The sequence below is a fragment of the Prinia subflava genome, chromosome 2 (assembly GCF_021018805.1).
Source record: "Prinia subflava isolate CZ2003 ecotype Zambia chromosome 2, Cam_Psub_1.2, whole genome shotgun sequence".
In the NCBI taxonomy this organism is placed as follows: domain Eukaryota; kingdom Metazoa; phylum Chordata; class Aves; order Passeriformes; family Cisticolidae; genus Prinia; species Prinia subflava.
Genome location: NC_086248.1, coordinates 19534060 through 19554334, shown reverse-complemented (window position 1 = coordinate 19554334; position 20275 = coordinate 19534060). Strand labels below are relative to the sequence as shown.

At 41.5% G+C, this 20275-nt stretch overlaps 1 protein-coding gene across 1 annotated transcript; it reads right to left on the bottom strand.

Annotated features, from left to right (window-relative positions):
• Positions 1–1804: 1804 nt before the first annotated feature.
• TMEM18 (transmembrane protein 18) lies at positions 1805–6501 on the bottom strand. Its single transcript, XM_063389292.1, is given in 8 exon segments — positions 1805–2426; positions 2520–2613; positions 3489–3543; positions 4176–4296; positions 4633–4724; positions 4727–4819; positions 4822–4902; positions 4905–6501. Coding segments are annotated over 8 exon segments (660 nt in total). The 5' UTR covers positions 4939–6501; the 3' UTR covers positions 1805–2336.
• Positions 6502–20275: the final 13774 nt, after the last annotated feature.

The window sequence follows — 20275 nt, the reverse complement described above, 5'->3', positions numbered from 1 at the left end:
TTGAGCCACCAAGTCTAGTGGGTGGAATCCCTGACCATGGCCAGTGAGTCAGAATTAGATGATCTTCAAGGTCCCTTTAACCCACATGTTTTTGCAATATATGGAAACCAGGTTTTTGTGTTGGTAAAAATTTATCTCATGTAACTGTTAGATTTACTCTTTCAGGAGTCAGGGAAGGTTTTAAACTCACAATTTTGAGATGCTCATCCTTAAAAAACACTATTTTTGAATTTGGAGCTGTTTATACTTTCACACAGCAATACTTTTAGAAGACAAAAAAAAAAAAAAAGCCACCATGCTTTCTAAACCAAGTATAATCCAACTTTTTTTCGAACTCACACACGACAGGCAAAATACCAAACTATTTGGAGAAAAGTTTGCCTTGGATGTACTAAATAAGACACAGTTTTCCACTTGTTGCTCAGCTGCTCTGAACCCCTTCACTTACTGTGAATCAAATTCATACACTTCACACTGTGAACCCAAAGGTCACTTGATAACAGGTGGTATCTCCATATGAGTATTACAGCTTCAAGTGTGTGACACAGCTCAGGGACATTTTTTTAACCTTGGAAGTTGAAAAAAAACAATTGTGCACTGATTTGTTGCAGAACAGTTATCAACAGAAAGTCAGGGGAACATTTGCTTAGGGTCATGCTTAGGGCCAAGTGTGAAAATGGCAACTCTCCCCATCAAATTGTAGGAGCAAGGCTGAACTTTTATAAGCCAGCCTGGAAGGACAACATCCTATGTATATGAAATCAGAAAGGTCTGTTCTTTGGTCCTGGTGACAGCTGCCACAGCCCACCTGGCAGTCATTTGGACAGGTTCTCATCACTCCTTCCCAAAAAGCACACATTATCCATCAGACCATTTGAGATTTCTCCGTACAGTTGACACCACCCAACACTGTACCAAGCTGCAGAACGGTCAGAATGGGACAACACACAAACCTGCATCTATTTAGTTTGCTGATATAAAATAGCCTAGCTGCCAGTAGTTCTGGATGGAGCAATTAGTGGGTAAAGGAATGCAAAGAGGAACAGGAAAGGTAAAGAAATAGATCCAACACTAAAACTTCACTGCCCTTCCAGCAAGAGTTTCACTTTCTCCATTTAGGAGACTTGCAAACTGTGTATGACTTGCATCTGCTCTCTTCCTCAAGTCCGTATCTCCATCCTCATAAAGACTATCCAAGTAATTACAGTTAGTTTCACAAATACTTCCCTTATAAGCTTATAAACTTACTAGTGTTCTGCAATTTTGCACCCAAATGTTTTTCACATTAGTGTAGATAATCACCTTTGTAGATAATCATCTTTGTAGATAATCTTTCCTTTCTGAAATGATGTCTATTTTAGACAGAACTGTAAATCTCCACACAAAGCTACAACTTTTACTAAATATGGATGTCTACACTGTGTCCACACTTCTTCTCAAATTACCTTAATTCAATAAAAAACAGGCTACCTGAAACTAAATTAAAGCCTTCTTTTGACCTGTTTTTAATTTTCAGTTATTTCAAAAAGCATTAAAAAGGGAACAAAACTGCATATAACATTACTGATTTTCTTCCCTTCCTTTCTGTTCTACAAAGAAGCATAAAACTATGAAATTTTCATCCAGTTTTAAAAAATTATATTTATCTAGAAGCCTTAAAAACATGAAATATAAATTGAAAGAAATGCAGATATAATTTTGAATTATTTACACAAAATAAACTGGGGAATTTGACAAACTGGGAATTTTCATGAGAAAAAAGGAAGGAAAAAGCCTGATTAAAAATGAATACCAATTAACTCAATTTAAGATACAGTGAATGGATAGTTTTATTTATAAAATGCCACTGGCACACAATACACATAGGAAGTATAAAACTTGATTTAGAAAGAAGTGAAGTGCTTCACAGAAGCATGGATTCCTGAGTTATTCTGAGTAAAATCTCTCATTTACTGTAAGTCACAGCACAGCTCCAACTGGCTTAAGCAGCAGAATAACTTATACTTGATAAGCACAGAACAAAGACATAGTAAAAAAAATACACAGGCCAATGGAAAGTGGAAGACTGTGTCACATCAATAGTAAAAGCTGTGGTCATGGAGGAAAACAATCTTACACTGAAGGACACAAAGGCTTGTTAAGACTGGGTTTCATAATTTCGCCTCCAATTTAAATGTACTGTAGATACCTGCTTTCACCTCCATGTCCACAGCTGCAATTACAAAGTCCTCTTAACATTGGACACAAAAATATTGCTCCTGCATACTCAAACAGAAGGACTGATACCCAGACAGGTGCTAATACAAACAAAGAAAAAAAAATAGAGTTTGGCATTTTCACTTCTTTTTCTCTTTTTCTGCTTTCCTCCTCTGCTGTAGCATCTTTAGTTCAGTCATTACATTCAAAGTTCTGTAAACCCAGGTGACCTGAAAAGAAAGTAAATTATTAAATTCAACTAATCCATATAGCTTTACTTACTCATTTAATGAAAGCACCTATATGAATGAACACATACATACCACAATTATAATAGTATTCACCAGCAGTGGCGCTGAAAATACAAGTGAAATAAACATTCCTCTTGAATCAAAGTATTGGTATTTAGAAAAGAGCCTGAAATAAGTAAAAAGAAAACAAAAGACAAAGCTTTATTTAGTGTAGTTCACACATTCAACTTTTCCTGTAACTATTTTACATGGCCACTGTACATGTGATCTTAGGATCAATCACCAGGCATAGCCCAGCATTCTACTGTATTAAGTCAGAAAAAAAAGGCAGTTGATACCTCTTCTCTTCATCACAATTTTACTATGCAAAAGCTAACTAACATGACTACAAGATTGCATCAAAAAATATGCTTATTCTGAAGCACCTGAAATTACTGTTTTAGGTAATTTGCTTACTTGTATTAGAAAAGATAACAAAAAATAATACATGTAGCAAAGCTGTAATTAGGTCACGTATGCCTGAAGTGAAACATAATGACTACTATTAGATGCCAGCATAAAGTGGTGTTAAACACCTAACTTCCAGTTATATCATGGAAAGATTAATTCAGTGCTCAAAATATCAAAATAAACCATCAGTTTAATTCTGGTATACACATTTAGTAAAACAGACAAATGTTAATGTTTTTCATACATATAAGTAAGTATATAAAGCAGCAGCAGTATTTTTGAGAAGTGGTTCTTAACTTCAGCTATTAAATGTGAATAGCAAAGAACACCCAACAAAAGAAAAAACAAAATAAAACAAACAAAAAAACCAAACATACACAAAAGACTAAAAAAAACCCACCAAAGTTCTCATTCTTTTCCCCTTAACCAGAGCACTCTGATTTTGTCTCAGTTCTTTGATGAGTTAGTTTACAAGCATCCATATAAACAGATTTTAAACAGTACAACAGATGCATGCTGTTATTATTTCTTATGTGATAACTACATTATACTGTATAGTTTTATGCAAAAAATGAAAGTGAAAACATTTACCTCCAATTCATGGCTGCTAATTCATTGATGTATTCAGCACAGTACACTAAGCCCACTAAACAATAAAAGAAAAATATTAGATTCAGTATTTAAAAATAAAGTGATCGTAATACACCATCTAATCCAAATCCATGTGATCTTAAACCAAAGCTAGTGTGTGTTCTGCCAGTCAGGCTTGACTGCTTTGGCTAGGCAATGTAACTGGATTCTCAGGCTGATAAACCCTGAGATAACACAAGTTGTTCCTGCAGTGTACAAGCCAGTCTTGCTCTTCCTCATGCCATTATTGCGGTCAGCAGGGCATATGGTGAACTTGCTTCAGAAACTAAAGCTGACCGTATTCATTGCACCGCACCAGTAGAGCAAGGCAGAGTACAAGGCAACTGCTGGCTCTCAGTAAATTTCTTTTCTGCTCCTCCAGCACAGCAACACTTCATTGGGAAGCTGTGACACACACGACAATCACCACACAGTAACCTTACTCATCCCACTTCTTCACTAAGGCCAGAGTTTTAAGTCACTACTTCATATTTTTTCTTGGAAATAAAATAAATACATATTTATAGATCATAGCAGGTTCTATCGCAGATTATCATCGACAGACACACGCATTGCTAGCGGAGAAATACGAACTTGCAGGCACTGCTCTGTGCCCGGCACCACACGGTGTGCCCTACACTCACTCACCCATGCAGAGGAAGTGCCCGACCTGCACCCGGCGGTGCTGCAGGGACGCGCACGTCAGCAGGAAGCACAGCAGGTGGAAGGCCGCCAGCCCCAGCAGCCAGGGCTCCGACCAGTCCGTGCTCTGCGGGCACAGGGAAAGCGGATCAGGCAGCGGCGGGAGAAGGGGCGTCCCCGGGAGGTCACAGCGACCGAACGCGGCCGGTCTCGGTCACGGACCGCGCACCGCAGCCCTCCACACCACGCTCGGCAAGGAGCGCCCCCGGCAAGGGCCTCCCCCTTCCCCGCCGGACAGCCCCGCTCCCCCGGGCGGCCCCGCTCCCCCTCCCCGCCGGACAGCCCCGCTCCCCCGGGCGGCCCCGCTCCCCCTCCCCGCCGGTCAGCCCCGCTCCCCCGGGCGGCCTCGCTCCCCCTCCCCGCCGGACAGCCCCGCTCCCCCAGGCGGCCCCGCTCCCCTCACCGCCAGCACGGCCGACAGCCCCGGCGGGCCGCGCACCGGCGGCTCCATGGCGGCGGCGGCAGCGCCGGTTCTCGCGAGATTGGGGCGGCCGCGCTTCCCCTGCGGGGCGATGGCGGGAAAGGGGAGGCGGCGCCGACGCGGAGGGACTGCGGGTGGTCCCGCGGTTTGGAGGACGGGCTGAGGTGGCTCCCCGGTGGCTCCTTCTCCTGAGGGTGGCTGATGGAAGCAGCCCCGGCTTTCCGGAGCGGGGAAGGAGCTCTGGTCGCGTTTCAGCGTTTGACGCCGGGAGGCCACCAGTGTCACCATCTGCTCTGTGCGGTCCCGCTGGACTCGATGCTTTGGGTCGATGGCCCGGCACTGGTGTTGGCTTTTGGTCTCCTCGCAGCAATACCCAGGGTTGCTTTAGCGATGAGAGTGCAAGAAAAAAGAACTTCAAGTTCAGCTAGGAGCTCTCTAAAACATAGTTGAGCTCTCAAGGCAGGAACTTAAGTCAAATGAAACGCACTTCTCCCCAAGTAATGCCCACCGAGGGGCAGCAGAGCCCCCTCCTGTTCTCGCCACTACAGCAGAGCTCAGGGACATTTTTTTAACTTTGGAAGTTGAAAAAAAAATTAAAATATAACAATGGAAAGGGAACAAGGTGCAGGTTAAACTTACTAACTTAAACTAACTTGCAACTCCATTTACTAAATGTATCTAGGTCTGGTAGAACCGACTACTCTTAAGACTCACTACTTAGAGAGAATTTCGAAATCAGATTCCTAACAACAAAACCAAATCTGATCTAAAGGATTAGATTTGTTGAACAAACAATATTTTAGTATATACTTTTAAATTTAGTTCACTATATACCCAGATAGAGGACATCAGTGTGACCTGGTCTTCTTTCTTCACTGTCACACTTACACAATTTAATATGAGATACCTGAAACGAATATTTTTTTTTTTTTTAGGTTTTGTTTGTTTGTTTGTTTTAATTTTTTTAGGCTGTAGGATTTTTTTAGTCTTTTTCTCAACAAAAATTGTATCTGGAGGCTAATCAAGGCTTTCACTTGAAGTGTTGTAAAACTAAGTAAGGTGGTAATTTCTACTGCCATTATTTTCTTCAAATTAAGACTAGGGAGAAAAGATCTTTTTATCCCACATTGTGGACTGGAAAACAAGACTGGAATAACTCCATGGACCAGCACAAGCTGGGGGCTGATCTGCTGGGAAGCAGCTCTGAGGAGAAGGACCTCGGGGCCCTGGTGGACAACAAGCTGCTCATGAGCCAGCAGTGTGTCCTTGTGGCCAAGAAGGCCAAAGATATCCTGCATTAGGAAAAGCATCGCCAGCAGCTCACAGGAGGTGATCCTGTCCTTCTGCTCTGCCCTGGTGAGGAACATCTGGAGTGCTGTGTCCAGTTCTGGGCTTCTCAGGACAAGAGAGATGTGCAACACCTGGAGCAGGTCCAGTGGAGGGCTACAAAGATGATTGAGGGACTGGAACATCTCTCATGAGGAAAGGCTGAGGGAGCTGGGCCTGTTCAGCCTCCAGAAGAGGTGACTGAGAGGGGACCTCAGCAATGTCTGTCAGTATCTGAAGGGAGATGCCAGGCTCTGCTTAGTGGTCCCCAGCAATAGGACAAGAGGCAACGGGCAGAAACTGATTCACAGGGAAGCTTCTTCTGAACATGAGGAAAAATTTCTTTACTGTGTGGGTAACCGAGCACTGGAACAGATTGCCCAGAGAGGCTGTGGAGTCTCCATCCCTGGGGAGATTCAAGAACCACCTGGAGACAAAACTCTGCAATGTGCTGTAGGATGACACGCTTGAGTGGGGTGGTCAGACCAGATAACTCCCTTCCAACCTGACCCATTCTGTGACTTTTTCAGGAAGTTTTACAGCTAATAATAAAATAAATGGGTTTGTGCTTGTAAATGAGGAATGAGTTTCGTGTAATTGCTCAGTAATTGACTTCTGGAACTGTCTGCAATAGCTGAAGGGCTTCAATGAATGCAGGATGCAGTCACTGCTGTATGAGTGGAATATGCTGGTCAGTGGTGAATCTGTGATGCAGACAAGATAGGTGGATAGGAAATGATTAGCTTACTGTGGCTATAAAATGGTGCATTAAAAATTCATGTAGCCTTTACTGTCAGCCACTGTAGCATCAGTGGAAATTTTCCTATAGGGAAATAAGAGTTGTTTCTTTAAGATTGACTATGATAAAGTCAATAATGCTGTTTGTCAGCAGATGGTAGCAGATACAAAAGTATTGCCAGATCTTTTGTATGGTAAATGTTCTCTTTCATTTATTTTTAGTGGAGAATGAAATGTAAACAAGGTACTTAGAAGGCAATGAACAGATAGGTTACTCTTTTATAGGGAAAAACTTGTCCTTTTATAGCTTCTTTGCAGAGCCAGTATGCTACAATTAGATCGTAATTTTTAGAATATGCTACTAACCATAAGTATATAGTACCAATAATAATAATAAGCAAGAAATGTTTCTGTTCTTGTTATAAGAAACTTAAGTAGTGTCTAAAACTTACTCTCTTTCTGTTGCAAAATTCAGATTCCTATATAATTTCCTTCTGCATGCCAGTATTATCCAAGCAGTTTGGATGAAAGACAAAAAAACCCTGATTGGTAAAAGGTTTTTTTCCCCCTTTTAATAACAGAAAAACTTCATCTACTTTACATGGGAAAGGATCTAAAATCAGACATTTACCTTAAGTTTATGTTTATTTAAGCTGAAAAAATAAGCTGGCTGGTAAAAGCCTATGTATGATAGGTATCTCAAATTTAAATGATAAATTCTGTTCCTAGTCATAGCCCTTACACACGTTTGCTAGCAGATCATATTTTGCAGTACTAGAAGCCACTGAGAAGTGCCTGTTCCTTGGAAGGAAGCTCCTGGTGAGGAAAATGCAGCTCTGATTCTGGAGCAGAAGTTGTAAAGTGTGTGAGCAAGTGAATGGGGCAGCCCCTCACCTCATCAGTCAAGGCAAAGATAGAAGGTGGCCACTTGTGGGGGCTAGTGACAGGTATTGACAGCCCAGTTTCTGTGCTTTGTAACATCCCACTGGGGACTTCTGCTGTGGGGACAGGGACTGCTCATGTCTGCATCTCCTGCCTGTCTCACAGGCTGCTTGTGTGGAGTCACGTGCACTGTCTTGGGTAGTTGACACTGTGCCTCGAAGGCCACCGGCTGGGCCCTTCCTGGACAGTGCCACGAGCGGCCGCCTCCCGACCACTGCAGACCAGGATGTAAAGCAGGGCTGCTGCTCTGCCCAGCAGCAACAGGCTGCTTTAGGAGGAAAAGCACTTGGGATGTTTACTGATGAGGAGCAAGGCAAAAGAAAAGAGAGGGGTCTTTGGTGTGACTCCAAGACAGTTTATTCCTGGACGGGTCAGAGACCAAAATGACAGCACACCTGTTTACACAGATTTTTAAGCTGGGGTGGAACCAGGGGAGGGTACAATGCAAAAGCCAATCAGGGACAAACAGGGGAGGAGCTCAAGGAGGGACTTACAAAACCATAACCAATGATAGAATGCAGGGGGAGGGTACAGCCTGGACAAACCAATAGAGCATCGAGGTACTCAGAACTTTCTAGAGCCAGGGGAAGGGATAAACATAGATTGACACCTGGGTAGGTGGGGTAAGGGGCAGGGGATTGGTTCGAGGGTTTTCTGGAAAAAGGGGCAGGGTTTGGGGAGTGACTGACAACGAGGAGAGGGAGGAGGAACTTAGGGTGAAACCACTCTTTTTCGGGGGAAATAGAGACCAACCATTCAAAACTCATTAACAAGGGAATGCATCACCACAGGTAGTCTTTCCAGAGGTTTGGGACACATGAGCCACTTGACTATGAAAACAGACTGAGCCTGGGAGAGAAGTCTCTGATTATTGTTGCTGTGGTCACTTCAAGGCCATTATTTTTATCTGCTCTGAAGATTTTCCTTATAATTATGGTTGTGCTCAAAAGCTGTCTTAAATTTGTATTTGCTTCCCAATTTAACAGAAGTGAACCAGATTCTGGTACTCATTCTAATACATGGTTCACTGAAATCCTTCACTTTCCCTGTCCTTGCCATTATAAAATAATGATTTTTTGAGTACTTCCATTATTTTTTGCAGCTGCTGTCTCTTTATCTTTTTATAGTACCAGCTTTTATTGGTCATGACGTGCTTGGAAAATAATAATAATCATAGTGTTGTAAAGACTTCTTTAGAAGTAGAATTTAAAACTGACTGGATTTTATATATGTAATTTGTGAGTTTCTGGTTTAGATGATGGATGCCACTTCATCTAAGCTTGAGGTTACCCTTGCTTTTGAGAGTGAGTTTGACTGGATGACCTCCAGAGGTCTGACCTGCAGTGCTCTATACTTTTGACTTCCCAGGGATATGGACTGGGACCAGCTGGCTGGGAAGCAGCACTGCTGAGCACAACCTGGGAAGCCTGGGGGTGTAAAAAGCTGAACATAAACCAGCAGTGTGACCTCGCAGCAAATACTGTCAGCAGTTTCCTGGACTGTATTAACAGCACACCCAGGAGATTAAAGGATTCAGTATTCATCAGAGCACATCTGCAACTACCTTTGCATACTTCTGATACAAGGACAATTGAGCTAAATGGTGAAAATTCAGCAGAGAGCTGTCAAAATACTCCGGGAATTAAAGAATTTGTCTTGGGGCAGGAGCTGAGGGAGCTGGGCTTCTTTGGCCTGGCAAGAAGTGTCTCCAGGGGAAACCTGGTAGCAGTCTAACAGTGATTATGAGGAGCTTGTAAAAAAGATGGAGGCAGGCTCTTCTGGTGGTATGGTGTGAGAATGAGGGGCAATGAACCTAAAGTGAAGCTAGAAGTTTGGGCTGGATAAAAAGAAAAGACTTTTCCTCATGAGGACAGTCAAGCACTGGAAAAGGTATTGGAAGAGGTGGGATGCCTCTTTTTTGGAGATTTTCAGGACCCAGTTGGATAAAACTCTGAGCAACATGGTCTGGCCTCATAGTGAATCTAACTTTGAGCAAGAGGTTGAAATTACTTTTTAAGGTCCCTTCCAAGCTGATTTATTCTGATTCAGGGATTCCACAACTTAGAATTAGAAAAACCAACTTTTTTAGTAGTGTTCACTAAACAATATTGTTTTAGCCTGGAAGTGAAATAAATGCTTTTGTGTGTTTTTTTCCAGAATTTTATTCCCTTAACATCCTCTCTTTCATCCATTTTCTGTCAGGGCTTTTTTTCCTCTTTGCAAAGTAGCTTCAGGCATCTGCATGCTTATTTTTCTTCCTCCACTATTCTCAGACAGTACACGCAGTCTGAAATGCAAATGTCTTTTTGTTCTCTACCTACTAACATGACCTCCTGTTAAATTATTCCACTAATCCCTACAAAGATCTCAGAATCCTTTCAAAGTCTTACTGTATTCTGGCAAAGCAACCAGATTTTATTTCTGTTGGATCTTTGTCCAGTCAGGGTGGAAGAGGCCAAGTGTAGTTGCAAGCAAAAATCAGTCCTGATAGTCTCAAATCCTGTTCTTAGTGCTATACTTTATTGTCTCTTTGACTCCTTCTGAAGTGTTCTTCTCACAGAATTGCTGCAGTGATTGTTTTTCATTTCAGGAATACCACCTCATGTCATTTCATGGGATGGTATGGAAATTAAGCACCTCCACATTTCTTTGATGTATGACCGCATTACACCTGACACAATGAAGTGCATTTAAGTTGCAATACAGCTATTGTAATAAAAGTGCAAGAAGGAATAAAACTATCTGGAATGTGCAGGGCAGCTTTCATGATTGTATCTGATCTGGTTGCAGAACTTCATGACAGCATTGTATTTTCTGCTTCAGGGCATGGTCTTAAGGCATATCCCAGCCACTTGTGCCTGTCATTCTCAACATGTAGGGGAATTACAAGCTGCAGGGAGCAGCAGGAGCAGGATCAGCAGAAGAGACATTTTTTGAACGTAATTGTTCTGAGACATCTCAGCCTTTTCATCTCTGAAACCGAACACTTGATACAAATCTTGTACTTTGAGGCTCCTGATGCTTCTTGCTTATCATCATTCTCTAATGAATGAAGAATGAAGGGTGGAAAAACGGCAGTAATTCAGCAAGAGACAGCCAAGAGCTAAAAAGCCAGCACATCCATCTATTGATCCTGGAGCTATGGTTGTTGCTTTCTGGTGTTTTGTCTATTCCATCTCCTCAGCAGTCCTTAGTTCTCTCGGTATAATTTGTCCAAATGACTCAGACCATGTGAGCACTTTAGTTAGGATTTGATTTTTTGGATCTAGAAATTGACACACACAAATTATATACTTTCAAATACAGCAATAATTGCAAAGGTGTAAACATGTACATTCAACATGTGACAACATGTGTCACAGCTCCTATCAGCTCTTTAATATCTGTTAGCTAAAAGCATATGACTTGAGAATATTCACATGTTAAAATTTTCTGGCCCAGATGTGGGAGCTCCACTGCAACGTCTTGCATCAGAAGAGCTGAGAAGCCATCAGTTAATCCTCCTCCAGCTTTTTTGCAGTTTGAGGTTTTACAGATTCATAGGTTGTTCCACAGAGTCGTTCCCTCATAATCGGTGGGAAATGTCTCTGGCTGTATTCCTGACTGGATGGGGGTGTTGCTGTGATGATGATGTTTTGAATTGTTCACATGCTGCTCTTCAGTGTGTGATATATTCATTTTAATTCAAGGTTGTCTCCCATAATAGCACATCAGTACTGACAAGTGCACTGTTGGGAAGATTATGACAGAGGTTTTAGATACTATTCTGTACATAGATTTTGTATGACCCTTCTGTGTCAGAGATTCAGAATCTCTGAATCATCAGAGATTTTGAGTTATGAGGATTTCCTAGTTTTGTAGATGTCTGTGGTAGGGACAGAGATTTGCAGCTCTCCTAAGAGCTGAGACATTATTCTTGTACAAGGAATTAACCTGTGGATGGAAGCTTTGAGGCACTGGAAAAGGAAATACATGAGACATAAATCAGCAAAAACATTGTGGAAGCTAACACATCATATCTGGAAAGCCTGTGAGAAAAGTCAAATTGCACAAATTCCAGGTCAATGATGAATGCAAGAAGGAGACCACATAGAATAATACTTTGGGAAAGACTAATTATGTTAGAGATGCAGACAGAAGAATTACAGACCTAACTCCTGAATTCTTAGTTTCAAGCCTAATGTTTGCAATTCCAAGATTGTACATTACTTGGACAGTGAAAGACATAAAACTGTCTTTAAAGACAGTGAAAGACAAAAGACCATATCTGTCTTTAAAATTGCCATTGGCCAAGAAGCAGTCATGGGAGTGGTTGTACACAGGGCATGTTGAAGACCTGTACAGTGCAAAAGGTAACCAGTTTCAAATTGAGAGTTGTGGGGTTTAGACTGGAAAAGCCCATGTTCTGTTGAAGAAATTCAGCAAGAAATATGTATCTGTCCAATAACTATATCCTGTACTTCTTTCCCGGAAAAGTATTCTACAACTGGTGACCCCCTCCTCCAGCTCCATTGTTCCATTTTTATGTTCTGTGTCCAGTCCTTCCATGCCCTGCTTATACCATAAGCAGTACTGCCAGAAAGTAAGACAGTAGAAAGAGAGAAAGAAAGAGAAAGAGAGAAAGAGAGAGAGAAAGAGAGAGAGAGAGAGAGAGAGAGAGAAAGAGAGAAAGAGAGAGAGAGAGAAAGAAAGAAAGAGAGAAAGAGAGAAAGAGAGAAAGAAAGAAAGAAAGAAAGAAAGAAAGAAAGAAAGAAAGAAAGAAAGAAAGAAAGAAAGAAAGAAAGAAAGAAAGAAAGAAAGAAAGAAAGAAAGAAAGAAAGAGAGAAAGAGAGAAAGAGAGAGAGAGAGAGAAAGAAAGAAAGAAAGAAAGAAAGAAAGAAAGAAAGAAAGAAAGAAAGAAAGAAAGAAAGAAAGAAAGAAAGAAAGAAAGAAAGAAAGAAAGAAAGAAAGAAAGAAAGAAAGAAAGAAAGAAAGAAAGAAAGAAAATAAAAGAAAGAAAGAAAGAAAGAAAATAAAAGAAAGAAAGAAGGAAAATATCCCCTGCAGTGCCTTTTGGTGGCATACTGGAAAATAGAAAATGAGAAAGAAAAAGAACGGCAGAGGAAAGACAATGACAATGACAAAATACGGTAACACCTGGGGCACCACTAAAAATCTATTCTAGAGCCTGCATTATCAATTAAAGGACAGTGCTTCTCTGTGTGCTTGACCCCACACACAGCAGTATGAGGAATGGCAACATTCACACTTTCACAGTGTACTTTGTATCATCCTTTCCTTGTTATTGCTGTTTTCTGTGTATTGCAATTAAATTTACCTTGCTTAACAGCACTGTCTATGGTTTTAAAACAGGCTGGCCTAACATGTTGCCAGATGCTGCATTTACATGAGTATGGGTAACACACATTCAGAAAGAGACAGGGAGAGAACTTGTTTCACTGTCCTAATGAAAACAAATAAATGTATGATCATATGAAAGTAGCTGCTCTGCCTTCCTTGCCCCTTGTCCCTGAAGTAAACTAATGCATGGCTTCACTGTGTCATTAGCTGTTGCTAGGAGAAAGATGCAGGCAAAGATCTTTTCCTTAAAGATTAAGTCTAGGCTTTCACCACTAGCAGTAGATGGGCAATCTTCCAGATGTCATGAACCACAGGAATTCACTGTCTCTCACCACAACAATATTGAGTCAAAGTCAGGACTCTTGCATTATCAAACCCCTCTGGCTTCAAAAATGCCCATGGAGAGAGTCCTAGGGTATTGGAACGTTCTCACTGGGAGAGTTGTTAATCTCCCTTTTCCAAAACCTTTGAATATCTCTCAAGAGGGTCCTCTGGTCTCCTTCAAGCTTCAGAGACTTCATGTTGAGTAGTGCAGTGGGCTGGTTTGAAAGCAAAACCAGTGAGAGACTCCAAGTCAGAAATACAATTTAATAGGAGAGAGAGAAGAGAAGAGAAGAGAAGAGAAGAGAAGAGAAGAGAAGAGAAGAGAAGAGAAGAGAAGAGAAGAGAAGAGAAGAGAAGAGAAGAGAAGAGAAGAGAAGAGAAGAGAAGAGAAGAGAAGAGAAGAGAAGAGAAGAGAAGAGAAGAGAAGAGAAGAGAAAAGCAATAGCACCCCCCCCGCCACTGACAGAGTCGGAATACTACCTGCCACCCTGTTAGTCAGGGTGGTGGTAGCAGTCCAGATGAAGCAGTCTTGTTGAAGCAGTGATCCTGTAGAAAAGGTCTGGTAGCTCTTGTCCTCTGGGAATCCAGTGGGTAAGGACAGCTGTGCTGTCCCAAATCTCAGATTATATCCAGGTGGGAATGCTTGGCTCCTCCCCCTGAGCGGAGCATCTCACAATGGGCTGATGTAATTTTTTGAGTCATGCAGTGGGTCCTTGATTGCGCCTTAAACAGAGATGACTCCTGGAGGGAGTTACCGTTGAGTCATGGGCAAGGCCTTGATGGCCCATTAACAGATGATAGTCCGGAGGGAGGGGGCGAGGGAAACACTGCCCCACCTAGTTTTAACAACTCATTAAGATGGTAATACAATACATACTTTGGGCAGATCTTACATTGTAACCTAGGACATGCAGTAATTTTCTTTTTCTTCTCTCAGACAAAATTCTTCAGTTCCCTGTAAAAGAGATGGATTTTCCTAGGTTAACAGACTTAGCTTTTATCCCTTTTTTTTCAGACATTGCTTTCATTTTGATTTTAACTTCATGCAACATTGATTTGGTAGGGTGGGACTCTGCAGGGATGGCCTTGTGACCTTTGCAGACTGCTGTCAGATCATTCAACCTTACAATGAAATTTTTGGTCCTTTTGGTGACTGAACTTGCCAGAATCGGGGTGGTGACCCTCCAATAGCTGCCCTTGTTTTTGTTCTGAACTGAAGGTATAATGGTGGTATAAGAGCACTCACATTGATGGGTTAAATAGTATCTTAGAGTTTTCTTCTTTGGAAGTAGAAAAGCCACATATACATTTTTGTCTCAGCGAGCAGTTTGAAGTGATGATCCCACCAAGATGCTGCTCTCCTTTTTTTTTTTTTTTTTTTTTTTTTAATAAGCTTGTGACTGGTCTCCTATTACTTTCCTATCATGTTGGATTTCCTTCAACTTCAGAGGAAGGACAAGGTATATTAAATATTTCCAGATCTGTTGCTTGCAAATAGCAGGAGGACTTCAGAGTTGCTGAATTCTTGCTTTAAAGGCTGTATTTTGTGTCCCCAGTAACCCTGGTACTCTGGATTACATCTCAGTGTGAAGCTTTCTGCTTAGCTCAGGAGAGAAACCACAGTGTGTGCACAGGCTGTGTGCCCAAAGTGTGGTCCTTGTAACTCCAGGCACGGATACTCAGCACATTCAGAAGTGGTACTGCTCACTAAACCGTTAATGTAGATTCACTTTAACTCAAGTTCAAGTTAAGTATGTTATCCTTAGTTAATTAACTCAGAAGTTCATCCTCACTGAAGAAAAAAAGGACTTCTAGAGGTGATCTGAGGAGTATCTGTGAGAATTTCTTTCAATGGAAACATTCAGAGATCTATTTCATCTAGTGACATGGTGCCTGGGAAATCTCTGGCTAGCCCCTTCCTGGACCATGCCAAGAGTGGCCACTCCGTGACCACTACAGGTTGGGGTAGTGCTAGAGAGGGCCACCGCTCTCCCTAGCAGCAGCAGGGCTGCTCTGAAAGGCACCTTGGATGTGACGCACAGAGGCTTGGGGCAAGAGAAAAGAGAGGGATCTTCTGTATGGTCCTGAAGGTGTTTATTCCCAGGAAAATCAAGGACAGAGGACAAGAACAAAGGCTGAACGAGGGTTTTTAAATGAGGGTGTTCTAAGGGAAGGGTACAATACATTAACCAATCAGGGATAGACTGGGGAGCAGCTTGAGGAGGGACTTACAAAGCAAGGGCCAATGGGAGAACACAGGGGGAGGGCACAGCTTGAACAACCCATTGGGGCTTCGAACAACACAGAACTTTCCAGAACCAGGGGGAGGGATAAACATAGGTTGACAACCAAATAGGTGGGATAACAGGCAGGAGGTTGGTTCAAAGGAGGACTGGCATGGGATATTCTGGAATGAGGGGCAGGGTTTGGGGAGTGACTGATAACCAGGAGAGGGGAGGAGATAACTTTGTGTGAAACCATCCACTTGGGGGTAGAATATGGGCCAACCATTTAAAGAACTCATGAATAAAGGAAATCACACTACCACGTAGCTTGTTTCTATTTAAATTGAGGGAATGAAATACTTGTTTCTGTGTTTGATAGTTTTTATTTTGAGTTTAGCATATAAAGAAAAAATCCAAATAGTAGCTTTAGTATCTGTTAACTACTAAAGTGCTGTTACAAGGCTAAGGTTGTTACAGGAAAGCTTTCTCTTTATGGAAAGTGGACTTTTATGACTAACTGGTAAAACATTTATGTTTGTCAGTGTCCAGTAGCAGATCCCTAGGGAAGACTATTACAGGACAATCAAGATAGTGATAATTGCCCAATAAATTATCTCTGTATCTTGCAGCTCTTTGCTTTAGAATACTGAGAGCTGGAAAAAATTTTCTGTGATTGAGATTTGAACTGCAGTTGCTAAAGGCTCAGTACAATTAACCAATTCTTGGTGAACACCAGAAACAGGTTTAAAGAGTGTTGGTGTCCAAATACACATGCAATAAACCCGATATTGCTCAGCTGGCTGTGAGTCGGATGCTGTGCCTTCTTTTTTGCCTCAGTTGACAACCCTGGCTAGCTCCCAACGCAGCCGTCAGCTGGGGACACTCCTCACTGCCCTGGGGTACCAAGGGGCAGCTACGGGCATTACCCCATGTCGTGGAAGGACTTGGTCCAAAGGAGGCGAAGGATGAGTGAGGACTCTCCAGCAGTGTAACAGTCCAAGTCTTTATTGGAGCTCTCAGGAGCTCTTAGACTCACGGGACACAAACTGAAGAGCCCCAAACAGGCACTGACAGGCCCCTGTTATTGGGGGGAGGTTACAGGGGTGGGGACAGTCCATCTGCCAATAGGGTGAAACAGGGGAGTGGACACAATGCAAGATAGATAACCTGGGAATACCAAGTTAGGGAAGTGTGGGAGGGGTCTCAGACCCTCAGCCTATAAATGAGCAGCTCTCCTCGAACTTTCTGGAAGGAGTAGAGGAGGAGCTGGTTAACTGACAGGGGATCAGGGAGGGGCCAAGGACATTGACAAGGAAACTTCTGGGAGGGGAGGAATGGTAAGGGAAGGTTGATGTGTAAGGGGTGGTACAAGCTCAGGCAAATCCATCGGGGAAGGGGAACACAGGAACAAACCATACAGCAAACAAAGAACAAACCACAACAAAGTCCAAGGGTGCTTCAGTGCGCAGTGGAAGATGAGGAGGAGAAACTGGCATCCAGCACTGTTTTCCTGTTAAAAAGCAGCAGCAGGTGGTGCTCTGACCGTGCTTTTCCTCAGGACATTGCTGTTTCAGGAGCACTGGAGCAGTATTCACAAAACATACAGATGAAGGAAGTTTTGTTCTACAGATCCTCATCATAATAAAAAGTGCAGCACAACTCTTAAAGTGTATGGAACGGTGCCTATGCTCCTCACAGGCATTAGTAATTTTTCTTTTAGCCCCTACTGCTAAGTATTTTTTGTGGGTACAAAGACACTGCAGACTTCTGTAGGACCTCACTTGTTAGGGAAAAATGCAGGCAGGGTCTTTTACCTTAAGGGTTAGGAAAGCAAAAAAAAAAAAAAAAAAAAAAGTCACCACTAAGACTTAAAAAACTGTGTTGGGCATCTTTGTGGAAACACTGGGAACTATTCTGTTTTTCTGAGTGTCAGCAATGAGCCAACAACCTACTGCAAGTGTGTGTGTCTGTCCCATGCACAGTATGCTGTGCTGTGCATGAGAAAGAGCATCTGCTTTGGTTCATTTGTGCTGTGTCCTACAGCTGTTCCTGCTAACAGTATGAAAAGGAAGTCTGTATTTGGAACATGGGAGGGCTGGTGCATAGGAGGGCAGTAGCCAAGAGACTCTGAGCTTTCTAGCCATGTCATACATACAAAGCTGATCACTCACTGTGCTTATCTATTAGTGCCCTATGACATGCATTTACTAAGCAGAATTTCTTTGTAGTGTACTTGATCACTGGTGCTGTCTGAGCACATTTTAACCTAAGAATAATTTGAGATTTAGGGGGACAAAGAAGTTCTGATGAGAGTTCCGATTGCTTGTGGATTCTGCCATGCTCCCTGGTACAACTTAAAATGTAGACCCCAGTGGCTCTTGGTTTCTTTGTTGAGGCTGGCTCTGTAACCTTAACTAGCTGCACAGAGCTGTAGAATCTCTATATGATCATGTGATTACCAGCAGAATCCCGCCATAAAATTTAGTTTCACAAAGGAGCGAACACATGACTTTCTTTCCAAGAATGGTTGGATTTTTAGGTAAGCAGTTAATCCTCCTTTACTCTCCTGATTTTGAATATATAATGCCCAAGTGTTTGGCTAAACTGGGTTTTGGCTATTGCCATCTGTTACTTGAAAGCAGATTACTATGGAGAGGTGCTGCTGGGCTGCATCCACAAGAATCCAAGTTCCTTGTATTCTCCAAACCCTCATGTTGATGGTGTGGGGAGAAACTGCCCTAAAAATGAACGGAGTAATTCACGTCTTTTGGAGAAGGAAAGTTTTGATAGAGAATGGCTTAGCATGCTGTGCACAGTGGAATAAGAATTAGGGTTTACCCTGGGGATGGACATGTGCCTCTCCGGCTTATTGAGATGTATTTGAAGATTATGGAGAATCCTGTATGAAACCAGTCTTGTTGAATTCTTCTATATATTGTCAGTGGGATTAGTGCCGAAGTGCAGCCTGACCTTTCTGTATGCCCATTTCCCTGTTTGGAAAATGTTCTGGTAGGAAGAAAAGTTCAATCTGAGTGTGTGCCCAAATGTAGGCAATATGCAGTCATAGAAAAATAAAAATCCTAGAACTTAAGTGCATCTGAAAAATGGGACCTGAAACTTGTATTATATAAAGTTCTGTCTGTGGGTTTTTTTTTTTTTTTTTTTTTGGTTTGGTTTGGGTTGGGTTTTTTTCTGTGATAGCTAAAGATTTGTTTTGTAAATTGCAGAAGTGCTTTTGATTTCCCATTATGGGTCTCCTGGAAAAGAGACTGCTGGTAATGACTCCTGTTTTGACAGTCTTCTATTATGAACAGTGAAAATCTGTATTAGTTGCAAGCACCAAAGCCATGAAGAAAGGGCCTGGTTATAGACATTAAAAAAATGGACTTCTTTAGGACTTCTAATTAATGCTTCTGAGGAAAAAAATAGCTAAATAAAAAACATTTCATGGAACATGCCTGAATATTACTGATTGAATAAGCTGGTAATGAAGGAACAATGGACATTTCAGGTCTTCACAGTTTCTTGGAAAACTACGATTAGTTTGCCAGTGGTGTACAAAGAAAACCTGTAGTAAATTGAAAAAACTAGTAAGATAGACTGCAGTTCCATTATATTGACATCAACTGTAAGAAATCTTAGTGATAACTTTTATATTGTAATTACAATACAATATTCAGTGTATTCACAGTGTAATGCAAGGCTGAAACAATTTTAGTAATTGAAATATTTAAAAACAGATGGAGTTAAGATATTTGCTACATGTATGACAGTGAAAATGAAATAATATCTGAGAGGTAATATTAAAGGAAAACTTGATATCAAATGAAAATTTTAGGCATGGGAACTTGAATTGCAATGTCAGAAAATAAGAACTATTGACTTACTGTATTGATTATTTTAAAAATGTGTGTGTATGGAAGTTGGTGCACTTGGGGTTCTCTGCTAACAAGAAAGTTTGAGAGAAAAGTATTAATTACAGAAAACACTTTTTTCTTACAAATGTTTATTGGAAATAACAACTATTAATTTAGGCTGTACTAATAAGAGATTTGACTAATGTAGCTGAAGGGGGCAGGACTACCAAAAGCTTTTCAGGCAATTCACTTTTATGGGAACTGTTTGCAAGACACAGTCAGCTCTCTGATTTTGCTCTTTCTCTCCAACTTCTCTCTTTAAGAAGATTTGTTTGGGGATAAACCTACAGAGGAAGATTCCAGTGTAGGGCATTTGCTAAGCAAACACTTAATGCACCTTTTCCAGACAGATGAGTAAGGGGCACGTCCAACTGATATTCCTACCTAGTCAGGGTGCTGGGGGTTTTCAGTTTTACATAGTTTTCTGTGTATTTGAAGGTAAAAATTTGGTTGTACCTTGTTTAGTCACCCATCTTAAACATGTATATCTAAATACTGGAAAATCACTGGTCTAGAGAAAAGATGAGTATAATAATATATAGGATAATATAAATGATTTAAAAAATGCTCCCTCACACGATTTTTAAAAATTTAAAAATTTCAGTTGAATGCTATCAATGTGACATTTCCATCTCTGGATATTTTCCAAACTTGAGTGGACAAGGCTCTGAGCAACATGACCGAAACCTGAAGTTAGCCCTGCTGAAAGTAGGAAGTTTGATTGGATGGCCTCCATGATCCCTTCTTTTGTAAATTTTTTTATTATTGTGAAGATTCAGTTTTGACTATTAAAATATCTCTTTTATAAAGGAC